The sequence below is a fragment of the Gadus morhua genome, chromosome 6 (assembly GCF_902167405.1).
Source record: "Gadus morhua chromosome 6, gadMor3.0, whole genome shotgun sequence".
Taxonomy (NCBI): domain Eukaryota; kingdom Metazoa; phylum Chordata; class Actinopteri; order Gadiformes; family Gadidae; genus Gadus; species Gadus morhua.
The window spans coordinates 3,115,339-3,134,663 of NC_044053.1; the positions used below are offsets into that span (position 1 = coordinate 3,115,339).

A 19,325-nucleotide genomic window follows, 5' to 3' on the forward strand; every position below is an offset into this window, starting at 1 on the left:
TATAAAAAAAAAAATCTATCTATTGAAAAAAAGTAGTAAAAAAATTGTTGGCATCCTGTACAATTTATTACACTTGATTGTGAAGGGTCACGTTATTTACATGTTTCATTGAAACCATAATCCGAGCGTGCAATGGCCTTGGCTCTGGGTCTCGATCCTGGCTGGTCTACGAGCCAAGCTGAACTGGGAGTAGCTTCGCTTTAAGCCTAAGCATCGCCATAAAAATGCTGACAGGGAATAGTCATCTTTTTTTTTATGGGCGGAAGCATCAGCATGGTTTTGGTTTACAGAGGCCTTTGTCTGGTCACGTTGGGGCCGTGGCAGCGTGGATTCTACGACACATCATGGGGGTGGAACGCGCCCTGCAGCTGTGGTCATCCTATACGGCCCCTCATAACCTTCTCCCAACTTCTGGTGCACAAGACCTGGATCATAATCGGGTGTGGTCTCGATTCTGTTATGGCAGGAATATAATCTGGTGGGAAATTCGTCCGGTGTGATATCAGTGTGAAAAAAAAATAATAATCTGGTGTGATTTCAGTATAGTGTGAATATAATCTGGTGTGATTTCAGTTTAGTGTGAACTGAATGTGGTATGACTTTAGTTTAGTGTGAATTTAATCTAGTGCAACTTCAGTTTAGTATGAACTAAATCTGGTATCACTTCGATTTAGTGTAAATTCAATCTGGTGTGACTCTGAACCATTGTCAATATGGTGGTTAATCACCAACAGAGACAGAATGAAGAGAGTATATAATGACATAATCACTCTGTGGATCTCCACCTCCATAGATGGTAGACAAACTTCTGGCTCCAAAGGATGTAGTCCATTCTTGGAGCTTGCCCCCATCCACATAATTTCTTATTAATAAAGGGGTTCTTGGAACTAATTTGTCTCCATTTGAACTGCATGTTTTACCTGTCTACGGTCACTATATAGGGAGGCCTGAATAAAAAGATGGTAATCATAATAACATTATTCAAGTTTAATCTAGCTGGATTAGTCACTTCCTTCCCCCACTTCCTCACTTCAGCCCATCAACTATCACAATCCTGCACAAACTCATACTACACACACACACACACACACACTCATGCACATACTACACGCACACACATGCACAATCCTACACAAACTCATACACAAACTACACACCCACACAAGTACACACTGAAATACACACACACACACACACACATAAATACAAGCCCCCACACACACACACACACACACACCGAATACATCTTCCAGACAGCTGAATAAAGACGTCTCAAACATGAGTCTCCACATCCCCTTTACAGCAGACGTACAAGACAGTACCACAAAGACACACACATGGCAACCCTTGTGACTCTTAACCACTTCTCTTCTTAAGTCACAACTCAAGAATCAAGCCTGCTCAGATTTCATGCCTACAAGAATGCCGAGATTGGAATGCATTCATCAAATAAAAAGAACAGCGGTAAATAATCATCATAATTAATAATAAAAGTCAATCTTCTTCAAAATTCTGTCCCTCTATGAACCACCTCTGGGATATTCCCAGTCAGTGACAGTGGGAGCGTCCCAGTGCCCCCAATGGACCAGTCAAGGACCGGGCGTTACTCACCACAGCAGGACATCAGAAGAGCCACGCTCGTCCAGAACCACAGCAGCTTGTACATCCTGCTCCTCTCTTTCGCTCTCTCTCTCTCTCACTCACTCACTCACACAGTGAGCATCTGTCTGGCTCACCAGCAGGGGTAACCAGATCGGGGTATGGTGCCGGGGGGGGGGGGGGGGGGGGCCGGAGAGTGGGAGGGGCTAGGGCTCACATTCAGTGACTATCCGTGATTGCGACGTCTGACATTGAAGCTGTGTGGGGAGACGCGATGGTTCATGGCTGAGAGAACACGTGGTATTTATAACAAACACCCACCTGTTAGTGGGAGGACGACTACCTGTCTGAACTTGGTAGGGTGGATTGCCCAATGTGGGACATTTTTGGCTTTTCAGACTTATGTAGAATATTACGATGTGAAGTAAATGTAAAAATTGGATGTAAATCCACATCCAATTGCTTTTTGAAACCCTCAGGGGGTGTCCTAATCAAATCAAAAGAGAAAATGCAGATAACACATTCATAAAATAAATTATATAGATATCAGTGCTCTTAGTGCCAAACTTTCTGAGAAAATGTGCAGCTTCCTAATGTGGGACAGTCATTTGCCTAATGTGGGACACTGTAAAGTCTATGTTAAAAGGTCTAAACCATGGTGCACCTTCATTCATGAACGATAGCAAAAGTTCCCCAATAAGTCCACCATTGTCCTCTGCACAGCTTTCATGAAACCAATGGGAACAGACTGCACAGGAAACCCACTCCTCCGTCGACTTGGGGTCATCTGAGTCGCCATACGAATGCTGACAGACGTTACACGGAACCTAGTTGACCTTCTTGAGTGTTTTCTTTGCTGTGGATTGCTTCATCGATTTATTTGCTGGCTTTTGCTTTTGCTTGTTTTTCTGGGCTTTTTCTTTAATAAAATAAAAGTGGTCTTCACTGGTGAGATCATATGACAGTGGCTTTGCCCTCTGGCGGCTGGTTGTGGGCTGTTCTCCGACCGGAAGGGTGATCAGAGATCTAAAGGAGACCTCTGGCTGTGTCACCACTTCAACTTCGTGTGCCAGAGGTGGTGGGGTCACAATGGCGGACAGGAGGCGGGGCTGTGGAGAGTGGCGAGGAGGAGAGCTGGCTGAACAGCATCATGCAGAGGGTGGCTGGGCGGGTGGGTGTGCTCGAACATTTCTTGATCATAGAAATCATCATCATCATCATCCCTGTTATCATCACACAGAGGATGGGCTCGGAGTTGCGATCGCAGGCTCTAAGGGTCTCTCCGTGGTTTCAGATGGCATGAAAATAATTTTCTTCATCTTGTCTGGGTTGAATGGGAATATCCCTGACCCACGAAATCCAGCCTGGGCATTTGAGGGTGTTGCAGCTTGCCTCCAGGCCTTGGAAGACAATGACATGAACAACGCCCTGTCCAGACGCTTCCCTCCACTCTCCCTGGTGACCCTTCGTCCCCCAATCCTCCAGAAAGGTTTTAAACTCTTGAATAGAGCTCTATCCGCAGGCTGCAGATGGTGTGTAGTGTGGGGGGGAAGGCTGAACACACACACATTGTTGTCTTTCATCAAATTCAGAAATTCAATGTTGTACACATGGGAGGAGTGGCCGTCAACAAGGGGCAAGTGGGGTCGTGGATCATCTTTGGGCAGGCTTCGGAAAAAAAACTTGCCCCATTCAGTGAATAATTCTGTGTTTATCCACCCGTTATCCGACATCCTGAGGAAGGTATTCTCGGGAGCCCCAAAGAGCCAATCTGCCTTCATCCTCTTGCCCTTGAAGATGACAAGGTCTGGGCCGTGCCCACCAGCAGCGTTGATGCGGGTAAAGGCAGGTTGAGGTTTCTCCTTTCGCCCCAGCAGAGATCTCAAAACAAGGTGACCCAGCCTCGGCACCCACCCTAGTGGAGAGGAAGTGATCCTGGAGCCCAGTCTCATCACTATTCCAGATATGATCTGGATCATTCTCCAACCCCAGTCTGCCAATTGTGTCCTGATAGTTTTTGAACCACGTATTCACAACAGTGGGGTTGAATCCAGCAGCTCTATGGGCTGAGAGAGCCTCGGGTTTCCTGATCCTGAGTTTCTGGTTGTGTCTCAAAAAAAAAACCCACACACACAGTCACACACACACACACACACACACACACGCCGTAAAAATGTCCCTTGCCCTTAAATATCTGTAGTAACAAAGTATTTTAATACTGCAAAAGATGCAGTAAGAACATGTAAATAACCATTACTGTTGCATAAACCATGCTCCACCACACATTCTTGACTGGGTTGAAGTTTTACAACTGTCCCACGTTAGGCTAATCATACTGCCCACTTTAGGACACATACTTGTCCTAAAGTGGGACAGTAGAAAAAATTATTAAAATCAAATATATGGTTTAAATATACACCATGCTATACTATTTTTTTATGAACAAACATTTCATAAACACATTAAGATAAAAAGTAGCATGATTATTTTGATAATAATTAATTCATACCCTTAACACCAATTTGGTCAAAACATGTCACTGACCTTCTGGTAGCTTTCACAGCAGGTATTTTCTGTTTGATGATTTTCCCGCCCTGATTTATGACTGGACAGTTCAAAGGTGCAAGGATTTTGATCACATGACACTACAGCTTTGGTTTCCCCATAGTTTCACTAACATTTATTTGTTTGGGGAAGTTTCTTTATGTTCATTGTACAGCAGTACAATGAACGTCCGACCAGAAGGTCAGAAGAGCAGTAAGGTGCAAAGTATATACTGTAATATAGCGTCTGTGTACTTGTTATAATGTATATATTATAATGTGAATGTGAATATTTATCATACTTACATGTAGTCACATCTAGAATTGCACATAAAACTTACTTAATGTATTCCTATTGTGTTTCCAAGAAAACACACACACACACACACACACACACACACACACAACGCAACACAAGTTTTTATTTTCAGGGTGATACATAAAAGAGAGTAGTAGGTGAACTTATATTGCTCTTGGAGGAAAATACAACTTAAATGTAATCATGTATAACATATGTATATAGACAATTATTACCACAAGGGTTAGGAGTGGATTTTGCAGTTGAAAGACTTTAATAGGCTGCGATATTAAGAAATAAGTAGGCTATGCATTGGCATTCTACCCTCCTCAGGGTATCAATGTTCCCCAACACACAAGTACCCACAGCACTGGAGTCACAGGTCAGTGACGATCTGAAAGGCTGCTACTGTCTTCAGATCTCCCTTCCAACAGCGCCATCTTGTGTAACAAAGGAATAACTGCAGAATAATGTTTCCCAACGGCTCAAAAAATATCTAATCATAATTTCGTAGTAGTTTCCTTTTTTAAGAAAGTTTCTTGGATCACATTACATTTAAATTTATGGGCATCACATGCGACTTATCACGGATTAGGCTTAGAGGAGGTTACAAGACGTTCTTAGAGGGTCGATGGGTCGCGTTAGGCATCTATGCTGTATCTATGGACGACATCTCTCGATTAAACCAATAAATGCTTTTTCTTATGTTTCCTGAACCCCTTGTTCTGGGTGATGGCTACTGACAACGCCAACGGCGTCCTAAACCCTGGACGTCCGAGGAACGATATGCATGGATGACACACACATGGATAACACAAATTAATTATAAATTAATTAATTATATAAATATATATATATATATATAAGTGTGTGTGTGTGTGTGTGTGGGGGAGAGTGTGTAATGTTTTTACTAGTCTGGTACTGTAGCATGTCAATAGGCCTACATGTTTTATGAGAGCAATTGTCAAGTATGTGTTCTACTCATTACTAATACTAATTACTAAAAACGAATGATATTTTTCCCACCACAGATCATATTTAATCCGAAAAGTCAGCAGCTGTTGTGAGATACAACCCCCCCCCCCCCCCCCCCCCCCCCACAGAGGCCCCACATGACGTCATCTTTTAGCCCCGCCCCCTGACACCATTATCGGCGTGCCCTACACTATGATGGACAGCTGTCCCTGCATCATCTTCAATTTATAAAGCAGCGATCATCCTCAATTTATAAAGCAGCGAGGATACAGTTCCAGCTGTCCATCAAACAGCACACTCTGTACAAAAAACTACACATCATCTACTGTCTCACCACAGGATAACTCTCTGCGACTAGCGCTCCGATCCGCTCCGCCTCCGACACAGGGGTACTCAGCGATTAACTAAACTTTACTCTCGCCTCTCATTCTGCTGCGCATACATAGTTATTACTCCGTGGTTTGGGCGGTATTGGTTTTGTAACAGCGAAGGCGTGTAAAGTTTCAAGGGGAAAACTTCCCAGAAGTGGAGAGCACGATGGATGAAGGTTATTATGGGGGACTAGATAATTTCTCTAGTTCAATCCGGAGTCAATAGGCATCAGTTCTTAATATTATTCATCGTCGTCTACCGTCAGTAAACATTCCCCGGTGCAGTTTCATCCAAAGGCTATTAAATAAGGGTCTGAGTTTCTTTCATTAAGCCAAACACATCCACAACAAGCAGCTTATGCTGTTCGCCTGAGGCGGACTTTTATCAGAGAAAAATACATCTTAATCCTGGATCCTTTAGGGGAGTGCATAGTTGGAGGAAGTCGTGTCTTCAGGACCACTGAGGGCTGCAGCTGTCTGGAGGCATTCATGGAACCAGAGGCATGGCTCGTGTGGAGGCTGCAGTCCTGTGCTCAAAGCCCTACATTATTTATCTGCTGGGAAATGTTTTCGAACATGCGTCTTTACTGCATGGTATATAAAAAAAGGGTGCACTCTGCAATGCATTTTGAATGGTGTGTGATGCATTATTGAAACGTGTATTAGAACAAAGCATGAGCAACATTGTTTTTGCCTTTGAAGCTGAACCTTATCACAACCTTAATATGTTAGATAACACATATTTAACGTGTTAAACCTCCATTGTGTGCATAATAGTATGACTAATGTATTAAGTGACGACCTTGAACCTTATTATGATTTTTTTAAACCTTTCATTATTTTCTTGAAAAGTCTCTTTACATTCCTAGTGGCCGCATTCAGTCATTATTATACACTAAAACTAGTTAGTTTGTTAGAATTGGCGACGTGCGCCGGAAAACACATCCCAGTAATGGCGCCAATGACAACAAAGAGTGGGCGTGCGTGAAGTTTAAAAGAGCCCTTGGTTCATTGTGATTGGCTCTCATAATTTAAAGCCCTAGCGCTTAAAGCCAATAGCTACACATATACACGGGTAGTATGCAAATAACCGAGTTTCTCCATGAGGGGCGTTTCGAGGGCCCAATGAGGACAGAGGAACGTGTCAGAATGTAATATTCAGCATCGCAGGGGAGGGGCCTGCGTGCGGAGGTAGGCTGCGGAGCAACATGGAGGTTCAGATGTTGCTCAGCCGCCATTGAAGCAGGAAGGCCACAGTGATAGCGCGCCCAAAAACAGCCTTTTATTTTCAGTTTTCCTTTGTTGTTGCTTGTTTTAGGACTACTTTAGCTTTAAGATGGACATGAAGAAGCGCATCAGCATGGAGCTGGGGGACAGGGACCCCTCCGAGGTAATGCAACAGCAATAGTTAGATTTGAACGTGTTTATTAATCGTAAATACTCGGTTAAAGGTGCCCTGTCTTGACAGTGGGCTGCGAGATGACGATGCTCCGTGTCGTTGTTTCCTCTCGTTGAGTGTTACTTGGAGCCCGTTTTCGGGCTTTCTTATGCACTGAATTTTTGCAGCTTTCGTCCACATTTATCGAATATGTTACACATTTAAACGGGTTCGGGAAATGTGCGTTACGGTTTTTAGGTCAGGTTCCGCGCGCATTCGAACCCTCTCGCGCTCGGACTCCTCGCTCGCGGGCTGCCGCTGTGCACGCGCCGCGAGCCTCACGCATGCCGCCTGCCGCGGCGCTAAGCTAACGGATAAAGCACGAATGTTCTCTTAAATGAGCTTCGTGCTCCCTTCGTTGTGGAGTATTTTAACGTGTTTCGCCCACGGCCAACGTGGCTCCGGTATAACGATGTGCTTTCGTGCGCCATGGGCGCGTTCCGTAGGGTTTAAGCGACGCTTTGCCCGAGAACAAGCGGGGCATCGATAATAAAACCTAAACCTAGTTACTGACCTGTCCAAGTTATCGTTTTGTATCGACAAACTGCTCGAAATTCGTATTAACAGACGTTCACGTTAGGACGCTTCGTCGCACACTGAATTCAAATGGCTATTTTTAAGTAGGTCGTTGTTGTTCTACTTTTCCACACTGGTATTGTCGGACTTGTATTTCTTATGTAACGTTAAAACGCTACTTCGCCAACAATACGAATTCATTCGTTAACCTCTTTCCGAACTTCTTAAGAAAGATCTACAGGAACATTACGGCATTTTTTCGGTTTAGTCTCGGCGTCAGTTAGCGTATTGGCCGCGCGACCGGATGTCGGTTTGTGGAGGCGTGTCGCTTCGAGGCGTGTCCCTCTCGAGCGGGCTGCAAATGCTTCGAACTATTCGTCCAACTCTCCTCAGTGTTTACCCCGATGGAGGTCGGACGACACGGACGATTAACACTGTATGGCTTCTTTAGACTCGAATATTTGAATGGGAGTGTCTGCTCCTATGTGAATTAAATGAAATGCCCACGTTTCAAAGCCCTTTACCTCAAACAGGAAAATAGTGACAATAACCATGGGTGCGTTATATCTAGTACACAAACGTCCTTTACGTAACACCCACTCTGAGCGCTGCCTCCACTCAAGTGCTTAACAGGTAAAACCCTATTAGCGAGTAGACTCGCTCATCATGGGGTGTTAGGACTTTAGACGCGCCAAAGGCGCCTCAACCCAGTTTCCAGATGGAGCTCAGGGGATTAAACCAGCGTCCCTTGGGTTGCCTACCCCCCCCTCTGAGCCATGCATGGGTTGTTGGTTCTAAGCGTGTGTTGTGTTGCCTCCCAGGTGCTGGAGCTTGACGTGCACAGCTGTCGGTCTGCCGACGGAGAGGTGGAAGGCCTGACCGACGAGTACAAGGAGCTGGAGTTCCTCAGTATGGTCAGCGTGGGCCTCAGCTCACTGGCCAAGCTTCCGCCGCTGCCCAAGCTGCACAAGGTCAGCCCCCCCCCCCCCCCCAGACAAGCCTCTTGGTCAAGCCACCGCTTTGTAAAGCGGGCCGTAAACACTCACACACCTGGCGGTGAAATACGGGGCCGCAATGTTTAGAGTGTGAAGTACCCCACCCATCTGGTTAAAATATTATAAAGTACGCACTACTCTTTTTCACTAGTGTTATTCCAAACATCTTGTTGTGATTGCAACTTGTTGGTTTACGATCTATATGCATGACGGTTGTGTAGCAGTTAATAGGCACACTTTCACTTAACTACTAACTACGGTTACGCTCATGTATGGTAAAGTAATGAAGTCCTCTTAAAGCAAAAGCTCACTCCACATGCCCCTTAAGAAAACGCCATGTATTCGCGGTAAGAAAGAAATGAGTATGGTTTGAACATACAGTACATATAACCCTTCGTCTCTCCGTCTCTCAGCTGGAGGTGAACAACAACGCCATCTCCGGGGGTCTTGACGTGCTGGTGGCCAAGTGCCCCAGCCTGAGCTACCTCAACCTCTGTGGGAACAAGATCAAGGACTTCGCCGCCCTGGAAGCCCTGGTAAGACAGCCGCCCCCCTCCTGAGTGAGCCGTCTGTGAGCCCTTAACACTGGCTCTATTTACGAGAAGCGTCTATGCAAAGTGGCTCCAGTAAGAAGGGTCGTAAAGGGGAATAATGCAATGATACTGTTGGATAGTTTTCTCCCTTTTGCCGAAACTCTCGTAGAAATAAGAATCGTAACTATTATATACAACGGTATAGAAATTATATAAATCCTGTTTATATAAATATTGGTTAATTGAAAATGAGTTTCTATACATTCTCCTTGGATTGTTTGCATTTGCATTGACACTGGAGCCACGAAGTCTGAGACGGAGGCCAATCGACTGACCTCTTTGTTGTGTAGATTCCTTTAACCGTCTTGCAGACATCAACTTCACCCAGTGTATTGCAATTTAACTTTGTCTCGCCCGCAATGGCCAATCCTAAACTCTCAATGGTTGTCTCACTCCCTGTTTCCTTTGTATTAACATCTCCCTGTATCTTCCAATGATAATGCTCTAAAATTAAATCTAATATTTTGCTGGCCGAAGGGTCCTAAAAAAAGTTCTTCAAATTTTAAAATGTTATTTCAAAGAAATATGACTCAAGTACTTTATTGCTTTAACCAGCGATAAGAAATCGTGGTTTTGTATTTACATGAATTATTCTCCTGCAATAAAGTCTTGGACACGGTATGTGTCATTCATTTGTGACGCAAAGGACAGAATAACGCAAAATCATAAACATGTGGCAAAAGGCAAAAAAAAAATCATTTTGGGAGATTTTCATTCTTAAATTAAAATGTCCAGCAGTTCCTACAGTCTCTCTGTCTACCACTGGTTGTTAGTCTGGCATCAGCTGGACATTGCAGAGGTCCAAGGTTTTCTTACTTATCTGTGGAAATACATTTTTTGGGATATTCTTAGGAAAGCTCCAGTAGTGCAAACAGTAAACAAAAGAAGCGCTCTAAAATGTCCCAAAAAAATCCTAATCCCGATTATTTTGGTCAATATTGATATCACGATTATTCAAACGATTATTTTTTTGAGTTTGAAAACATGATGTATTTATTCAGCAGGTCTCTCCCAAAAAATATTATATCATATTAGTTTTGTAATCGTTTGACGCTGAAATCGCGATCAGAATTCGATGAATCGCCGGGCCCTGCTGACGTCCCACTCTGATCCCCCCCCCCCCCCCCCCCCCCCCAGCGGAACCTGAAGAGCCTCCAGAGGCTGGAGCTGATTGGCTGCGAGGTGACGACCCTGGACGACTACCGGGCCAGCGTGTTCGACCTGCTGCCCCAGATCGTGTACCTGGACGGGTACGACCCCGAGGACAACGAGGCCCCGGACTCGGAGGAGGAGGACGGTGAGAGAGGGGGGACCAGACCGCGTGGGGCTGGGGTCCTACTGGACCAGGCCGCGTGGGGCTGGGGTCCTACTGGGGTCCTACTGGACCAGACCGCGTGGGGCCGGGGTCCTACTGGGGTCCTACTGGACCAGACCGGGGTCCTACTGGGGTCCTACTGGACCAGACCGCTTGGGGCCGGGGTCCTACTGGGGTCCTACTGGACCAGACCGGGGTCCTACTGGACTGCACAGCCTTACGTTGACATTGAGAGCGTTGACACTCTTTCATCCAAAGCGACTCACAATAGAACATTTGTCAGAAGAAAGAGAAACAACAGTATATCTGTCGGTATAGTAAGGGTGTTCATAGAACCGAGTGCCAATCACTAGGGTAACCCATTCACGTGCACAACAAGGATAGTTATGGTAAGATGCTCCACGATGCTAAGTACTATTTTTAAGTGCAAGGACGTACAGCATACAATAACTAAGTGCGTACATTAAGTGTACATTAAGTACACTTCCGCTGGAGACGTCGTTGGGTTCGTCTTCGGCAGAGGGTGTATTTCGGTTTAGCTAAAGTAAATAACTAAAGTGTGTTTAGAGGACGACGGTGACCTTTACTGTGTTTGTTTGTAGACGATGATGAGGCCGGTCCCACGGGGGATGGGGACGACGACGATGATGACGATGATGAGGATGACGAGGGGTCAGACGGCGACGACGTCGGCCTGTCTTACCTGATGAAGGACGGCATTCAGGTGAGTGGCCGAGCAGCGCTGTGCCGCGATTGGCCCCTTAGGGGGACAGGAAGTGATGTCATGGGGCCGACCAGTAGATTGATCCTGGGCTGTGTCTGATTTTTAATCGAGACGGAAAATAGCGATGTAACGATCACTACCAATATGCAAATGTGTTCTACTATTTCATTAGTTTGTGACAAGAAGTCGTGATACTTTCCTTCGGTCTGAACTCCAGCCGTGACACAAGAGGCTGATCAGTGGTCAGTTTTTGTCTTCAGAGCGTGATGGTAAAGTTAACCCTCTGATGTGTCTCTGCCCCGATCCCAGGACGAAGAGGACGATGACGACTACGTTGAGGAGGATGATGATGATGAGGATGGAGGTATGTGTTCGCTGGCGGGGGTGGGGGTGGGGTTGGAGGGGGGGCAGCCCTCCTATTGCGGACTGCTCCTCCCATAGCAGACTCCTACACACAGGAAACAGGAAATGTCATCCGAACTAGGGTTGACTGTTCCAGAATGTGGTGATGACCGTTTACCGAAATGTATAGTCCAATACATTTGATTTCCTCTTATGTTTATCCTGTACACTGTATGGAAGATGACAGTAGTTGTTGTACGATAGATTCTCTCACATGATTTTGAGAAACTACTCAGTAGTCCACCGCCCCCCCCTGGATTTGTTTGGGACAATTGAACAATTGACAACACAAAATACCTTCAGCACTTCCGCTGTTTAACGAACTTTCTTTCCCCCTCCCCCTCCCTCTCTCTCTCTCCCCATATCCCTCCCTCCCCCATCCTTCCCCCGCTCTCCCTCCCCCATCCTCCCCCCCCTCTCCCTCCCCCTCCCTCTCTCCCTCCCCCTCCCCCCCTCCCTCCCTCCCCCTCCCCCTCCCTCCCTCTCTCTCTCCATCTCCCTCCCCCTCGTTCCCTCTCTCTCCCTCTCCATATCTCTCCCTCCCCCATCCTTCCCTCACCCTCCCTCCCTCCCCCTCCCTCTCTCTCCTCCCCCTGCCTCCCTCTCTCCCTCCCCCATCCCTCCCTCTCTCTCCTCCCCCTGCCTCCCTCTCTCTCCTCCCCCATCCTTCCCTCTCTCTCCTCCCCATCCCTCCCTCTCTCCTCCCTCATCCCTCCCTCTCTCTCCTCCCCATCCCTCCCTCTCTCCTCCCTCATCCCTCCCTCTCTCTCTCCCCCGTTCTCCCCACTCTCCCCCACAGCAGCAGCTGCAGCGGGGGTGCCGGCGGGGGAGAAGAGGAAGAGGGCCCCCGAGGACGAGGGCGAGGATGACGACGACGATGACGACGATGACGAATAGATCCAGCAGGGGGCGCTGCTGGTCCTATAATTATCTAGATGTTACCATAGAAACTGACCAGGGTTTTCCCACAACGTTTGTCTACAACATGTTGTTTTTTTTAATCATTTGTGTGTGTGCGTGTGTGTGTGAGTGTGTGTGGGCGTGTTTGTGTGCGTGCGTGTGGAGCTACAGACACTGGGGGTTCTGAAACTGGAACTTTTACGCCACGTTTACACCGGTGCAACCAGTCAGGACACCGGTGGAACCCAATCTCTTACTGGTTTACAAGAAAAATCACTCATCCTTCAGGTGACCCAGATACTTCAAACCGGAGGCACAGATTCACGTCTGATTGGACCGTAAAACGTTCTCCATCCCCACTAGGCCTGTCAATCTGTCCGACTCTGAGTTCCTCGGCCGAACCCGCCCCCCACGGCGGGCAGATTTCCGTTCAGAGTTCAGCATTAACCCAATCGCCTCCGACTCGTCCCTCCCTGTCCTCCACGTTTTGGGTCCCAGCCCCGTCTAGCTCGCGTTGAGTTCCAGCCCCCCTCCGTGCCCTCCACCGTTCAGGTTCCAGATACTTCCACCGCTTCATAGACGACCTGTAAATAGAGTTCTCTCCTTGTCAGTTATTCTTGATTTGCTCCCGTGTGTTTCCTGCCTCCTTTACACCGGGCCGTGGGCTAACGGAAACTTAGTCTTTCAAAGGGTTCTTTTATTTTTTTATTTTCTTGCCTTCAGATCATGTCATGTCTGAGGTTTGTGTGTTGTAACCTTCTGGCAAGTGTTTTGGAATAAAAATCTAAATGTTCGTCTTTGTTTGGTATCGTAAATGGGTGGCTTTTGGCATCTTGTATCTAAAATGCTGGCCTGTTGCTGAAAATGATGTGTATCCAAGTTCACTAAAAGTTGCTTTGGATAGAAGCATATTCTAAATTTATTATTAACAATCAAGTGTGGTTTTATCAATAGCTAAAGATTTAAGGGAAACCAAAGTAGATAAGAGTCTGAGAAGTTTTCTTTCCTCAGCCGGTATTTAATCCGGTTGTGAGCTACTTAGGATGTTAAGATGACCAATTTCCAGAGTGACCGCTAGGCGGCAGTGTAGACACGTACTTTTCGGGTATAAAACAATGGAACGGAGTTATTAATTATTATGAGGTTCCCACGGCAGGTACTTATGAGGCATTTAAGTTTGAGCTTTTGTCAAAGATCCTTATAACATTTTATGATAGATTTTTTTTTTGCTATTATTCCTGATGTATCGTCCCTGAGTTGTTTCTCGGAAATCCTACCGATCCTGGTTCTCTCTATTATAAAATGGATTTAAAAAAACGTTAAACTGTTTTAATGAACAGGTCCCACCCACGGAGGTGTGCGCTTGTGAGCAAGAGGGAAAGAGGTGTGTGCAAGAAAACAAACGTCCAATCGTGCAGGCAGACCAACATTTTCCAACAGAACGTGTGCAGTGTATCTGCAGGCCTCCTACGAACAGTAGCCTATGTCTTATTTGCATTAATTGCATTAAATATGATGACTCTTGGATGGAAGCATCTACTCAATTATAGTTCGACAGAGAAGCCTGATCGTACAGGCCTTTGACCATCACTTCCTCTTCTCACTGTCTTCTTTGTCTTCGTATATATATATATCTGACTCGCTCCCTCCCCCTTCGCTGATGCAGTAATCCGCTCGTCTTGCATACCATATATGGATGCACATGGCCCTTGAGGGGCGTGGCTTAACACGCACGCGCGCGCGCACACACACACACACACACACACACACACACACACACACACACACTCAATTATAGACCTTTGTTGTGGGGCATCTGGTTATGTCTGTCAGTTGTGTTATCTTCTATCGGTCTATATATGTTTACTATATTGTCTGTCTGTTTATACCGTATGTGTGTCGATGTGGTGAAATCTATTGCCTTCACCACAGTATAAAGGCTCCTATATAAAGCTGTTGCAACCGTAGACTCCAGCGGGAACAGAAGGACAAGCTGAATAGATAACTAAAGGGAGCATATCCTAGACTGTATATGCTGAATGCAATGGCTGTAGTGGTAGAGTAGAGGACAGAAGAGACCCCTCGTGTATTAAAGAGACCCCAGGTCTCTGGCATACTCCCAGTGTCCTTGACCCCTGGGTTATCCACTGATGAAATCACTCACAGCACATTTTAATTCAGAAACAATCTTAAAATGTTGCATTTTCCACTGAGAATTCAACGAATGTCCTCCATTTGCACCCACCCTTTTTCAATCTGCATTATTGTCTGTACATGTCTTGTCTCCTTGTGAAACGTCATCTTTCACTCTTGCTGTCGAAGTCCTAGGTATTGGGGAAAGCCCCTTGAACTGCGTTTAGCTGTTACTTCGGACGGCTGCTAGGGGGCGCTGGATCATCCACCAGGGGTTAGGTAGTTATAATAAAAAATAAAAGGGATCCTTTATAAAATTTAAATGCAGGCTATATGTTTTTATTTATTGCCTTATTTATTTATTTATTCCAGGTTTTATTTCATAGCCATGTTTAATTTTTTTTTTAATTTAAATATTGAGTGAAATGTCATTCCTAAGCAACCTGCTGCAATAATTCGTACTTTAATGGTGAAGGACTTGAAAAGGACTTGAAATCTTCCTATAGCCTGGGGTGTTGGTTGATCACAGAGTAGGCTATATAATACAATAAGGATCTGTAACTAGGAGTGTCTGGATTTCATTTCATTACTTTTATTAAACTGACGTCCTTTTCCAAAGCGACTCACAATAAATGCATTAGCCATGAAGATACGATCCAAAAAGTGCAAGAATCATACGACATACAATTCATCCAAAAAGCAATCTTCCTCAAGTGCCCATCATAGACACCCGATCTATATCTGTTTATCGATGGATTTAGTGGATCGCGGTGTTGGTGAACAGACATATTACACGTCGCCGTGTGTTCCTTCCTGCTAACGAAACACGAGCCACACTTTAGTGTTTGCGTTTTTGTCTTTAGGTGTCTGTTCTGACCGGAGGAGAAAGGAGTCGGGGAGTTAAGAGAAGCATTTGGATTTCCCAACCAAATGTATTCAAACCGGGACTTAGTGTTTAACTTCAGGTTGGGTTTGATTGGACCGGTTGTGCGGTCGCATCGATCACTGCTGTCTTAAGTTCAGCGGCGCTCATGAAAATGGATGCAAACGGTGACTAGAGTTTGCATGTTGTCATCAACTCCCCTGAAGTCTCCTGCTTTGGACCTGAATGTGTGTTGAGTAGATGTTTGGGAAATATAGACAGCTGAAGGGTCAGTAGTTTAATGTGTTCTCACTCACAAATTAACATACGTTCACGTCTGCACACACACACACACACACACACACACACACACACACACACACACACACACACACACACACACACACACACACACACACACACACACACACACACACAGAGTGTGCTAATTAAAACTGTCTTGGCTCTGGGCTGTATTTAATGAGCTGTCACTGCACTGAGTGAGCAGCGTGCATTCACACACACACACACACACACACACACACACACACGCACACACACACACACACACACACACACACACACACACACACACACACACACACACACACACACACACACACACACACACAGTTGTACTGCATTGCTGGAAGTTGCAGAAGAACTGATGTGGCCGAAGTGGTTCAGAACATTTATTTAAGGAAACCCCTCCCGCCTTCAGGATTTTGGGATACGTCCACCTATGGGCGGAGCTAGTTCTGGTGGGACACTCTAGTCAGGCGCCCCCTATCAGCTGACAGCACACGCAGTCCAATCAAACACACGTACACTGATAGGCGGTATTGTATGACCTTCCATCTCAAACACTCACTCTGAGAGGTTAAGTGTGCTGGGCGGAATTTCGCCCACCACCATCACCACTCCAGCCTCTACCTGCTTTGTTTCTGCTCTGGATTGTATCTGAGATAACCGATGGACCCTGTGGGGGAATACCCTGTGGTCAAACGTCAGTGTGCTGTTGGTGTTCTTTATCTGACATCTGTATGTAAGGCTTTAAATCCTACAGCGGGGAGCACCAGAAAAGAGTGACTAAGCCTCGAAACTAAAGTGTTAGCATGCAGGACGTCCAAGAAGGACGGCAAACTTTTGCGCAACATTTTCTTCAATGAACAAAGCTTTTGCAGTTGTCCAGAAAAAACCTGCGGGTACTGTGTGTGTTTGTTTTTATCCCAGTTGCACGGAGGCGACGATTCTGTCGACCAATTGTCGGACGCTGTGTGTAGCGCGAACTTGTTGGCACCCTTTCAGACGCCTCAGTACCCCAACGAAAAATGTATCACACATCTCAAAATCGTAGACAAAGTTATTAAACTTGGAAAAAAATATTTATTTGCCAAAAGTCTATCACAACTTCCATTTAGTAAATCCATTTCAGCCTGGGGTGGGGGCTGGTTTGTGCAGAGGTCAAACTCCGTCGTTCAAGGTCAAACAGTGGAGCCGGTCGCAGACCAAACAGACAGCGAGCATCACATTCACATTATCCACATTTGAACACAACTCCTTCAACAGCATTTCCAGTTAAGATTTGAATTGCATATTTCCCAATAAAATGAATATTAATCATAAAAGCCTTTAAATAAAATGCCCTGTGTGTCGTCTGGTTATAACAAGCGTAAACCAGTTGAAAATCTTTTCCATTTCTATTTAAATTCGTATTTGACTAAACCTGGTGAGCGAGATAAGCGTAAATTAAATGCAAAGTGCAAAGTCACAGATGCGAGACAAGTAAATTGAAACGTTTAAATGTTCATTTTGTTTGCAAAATATGCACGTTCACATTTGATACAACAGAATCATCGCCTACAATCGTTTTACATTGTTTCCTTCAACACCACGGGAGAGGCAATTCTTCTTCATCTTTATTGCTGCCGTTCTAGAATCACATCCACAACATCTAACAGAGGCCAAGCCTTACAAAACGAAACCACAAGAGCCTTTTAAGTAATTATCAGCAAGATTCTCACTTAAAAAAATAAACATCTTTGTAAAAACACTCGTAGACCAAGGCTGGATCGCAGGGTCTGGAACCAACAACCCTCCCACCCACCACTGTGTGGTCCAGGGGAAAGGGTTTACAACTTATGAAAAACAGGGGATTACCAACGAGAGAGAGAGAGAGTGAGAGAGAGAGAGAGAGAGAGAGAGAGAGAGAGAGAGAGAGAGAGAGAGAGAGAGAGAGAAAGTGAGAGAGAGAGAAAGTGTGAGAGGGAGAGAGAGAGAGAGAGGGAGAGAGAGAGAGAGAGAGAGAGAGAGAGAGAGAGAGAGAGAGAGAGAGAGAGAGAGAGAGAGAGAGTTGAGAGAGGGAACATGGCCCCAATAGCATTTACTTTGGGTCACACTTGTTACACTGGAGCTCACCTGTCCTGATGGGAGGACAGGTGAGCCGTGTCTGAGGTCACCTGGGGTGTCAGGTGTTACTTCCAGACCCTGTTGATTGTTCTAATTGCACAGGCGGTTGTCTCAAGTGGAGAGAGAGTCCAGAGATGGTTTCAGTGCAAAGAGGTTGATTGCTGTCAGGAGGTCAAAGGTCGCCCTGGGCGGAGCTAGCAGCTACACTAAGCTAAGCTGAGATGACCCCTCGTGTCCACTGACCCTTCGTCTCTCTGCCTGCCTATCAGGAGGCAGCAGCAGGTCACCTCCAGCCAATCAGATCGTACCTATCGTAGGACTCCTCCCTTCAGATTGTCTGGTTGGGGTTTGTGGGCGGAGCCACAGAGCTTGACTGAGTTGTCTCCAAAATGGCCGACTGTGTACCGTTCAGTCTTGCTTTGAGCTGTGGGCCGTCTCCCTTAAGCGTTAAACTAAAAGTTTGTACACGTTGAACAGCACTAAAATAGTTTTGCAGCGCTAAAACAACAACCTTGTTCCTTGTTCAGAGGCGAAACAAACAAAGATGGAGGGCTTTGTGTGCTTCAGATGATGTAGAGCTAACAGATGGTAAAGGCGTGATCAACGCTTATGTTGGCGAACCCTCAACAGACGATATTTAGTCGTTAGCCGGGAACTTCCTACACAGCACTGGTTTCTTTTGAACCGTTCCCGAACGCTGCCTTCATAGCATTCGCCGTATCACTGTACTGATATCATTCCAGGATGGGCATCCATATTTAATGACCTGCTCGTATCTGATATCAGTTCCGACGTCTGCCAACAGGGCGTGTGGAGACAGATTTAAAATCCTCTGAAGACCTGATGTCTCCCCAGGCTCCCTAACCAGCAACAGACGTCCCGCGTTCCCAGAGTGCACTTCTTCTCTTCCTGCTCCAACATCACACTCTGACTGTCGGTGGGCGGGGGGGCCCAATCACCGAACTCGACTAAGACCGGCAACACATTAGAACCAACAACGTTATGAACCAAACCTATCCCGGCGTCCCCGCGACGACCTCGAGCCCTCAGTGCGTCCGCGCCACACAGAGTCCAGATGTTTCGCTCCCGAGACTCTTGATGCTGTCCCAAATCTGGAGCGGATTACAGAAGCTGCTTAGAGCAGCTTTAGGAAGAGACACATCCGCCCCAGAAGTGTGCCTAAGCCGTGTTTTTTGGTAACGTGACCCCAAAGCCCCGAGAACAAAGATTTTCCGCTACCGCTACTCGCTGC

At 46.0% G+C, this 19,325-nt stretch overlaps 2 protein-coding genes across 3 annotated transcripts in view; one reads left to right on the top strand and one right to left on the bottom strand.

The window, feature by feature from the left end:
* Window positions 1-6,956: 6,956 nt before the first annotated feature.
* On the top strand, window positions 6,957-13,462 carry anp32e (acidic (leucine-rich) nuclear phosphoprotein 32 family, member E). Of its 2 annotated transcripts, none has more exons than XM_030358078.1 (7): window positions 6,957-7,176; window positions 8,562-8,711; window positions 9,149-9,271; window positions 10,466-10,625; window positions 11,246-11,367; window positions 11,677-11,731; window positions 12,569-13,462. In XM_030358078.1, exons 1-7 carry the CDS (start codon window positions 7,123-7,125, stop codon window positions 12,664-12,666), a joined length of 762 nt encoding a protein of 253 aa, XP_030213938.1. In that variant the 5' UTR covers window positions 6,957-7,122; the 3' UTR covers window positions 12,667-13,462. The 2 variants fall into 2 exon arrangements, with proteins under 2 accessions (XP_030213938.1, XP_030213939.1); XM_030358079.1 differs by having other exon boundaries at window positions 12,572-13,462.
* Window positions 13,463-17,030: 3,568 nt separating this feature from the next.
* plekho1b (pleckstrin homology domain containing, family O member 1b) overlaps window positions 17,031-19,325 on the bottom strand; it is an 18,013-nt gene continuing 15,718 nt past the window's right edge. Inside the window, exon 6 of the mRNA XM_030358077.1 lies at window positions 17,031-19,325. This exon is cut by the window's right edge and continues 1,735 nt beyond it. The gene's annotated coding sequence lies outside the window, so the exon portion shown is untranslated.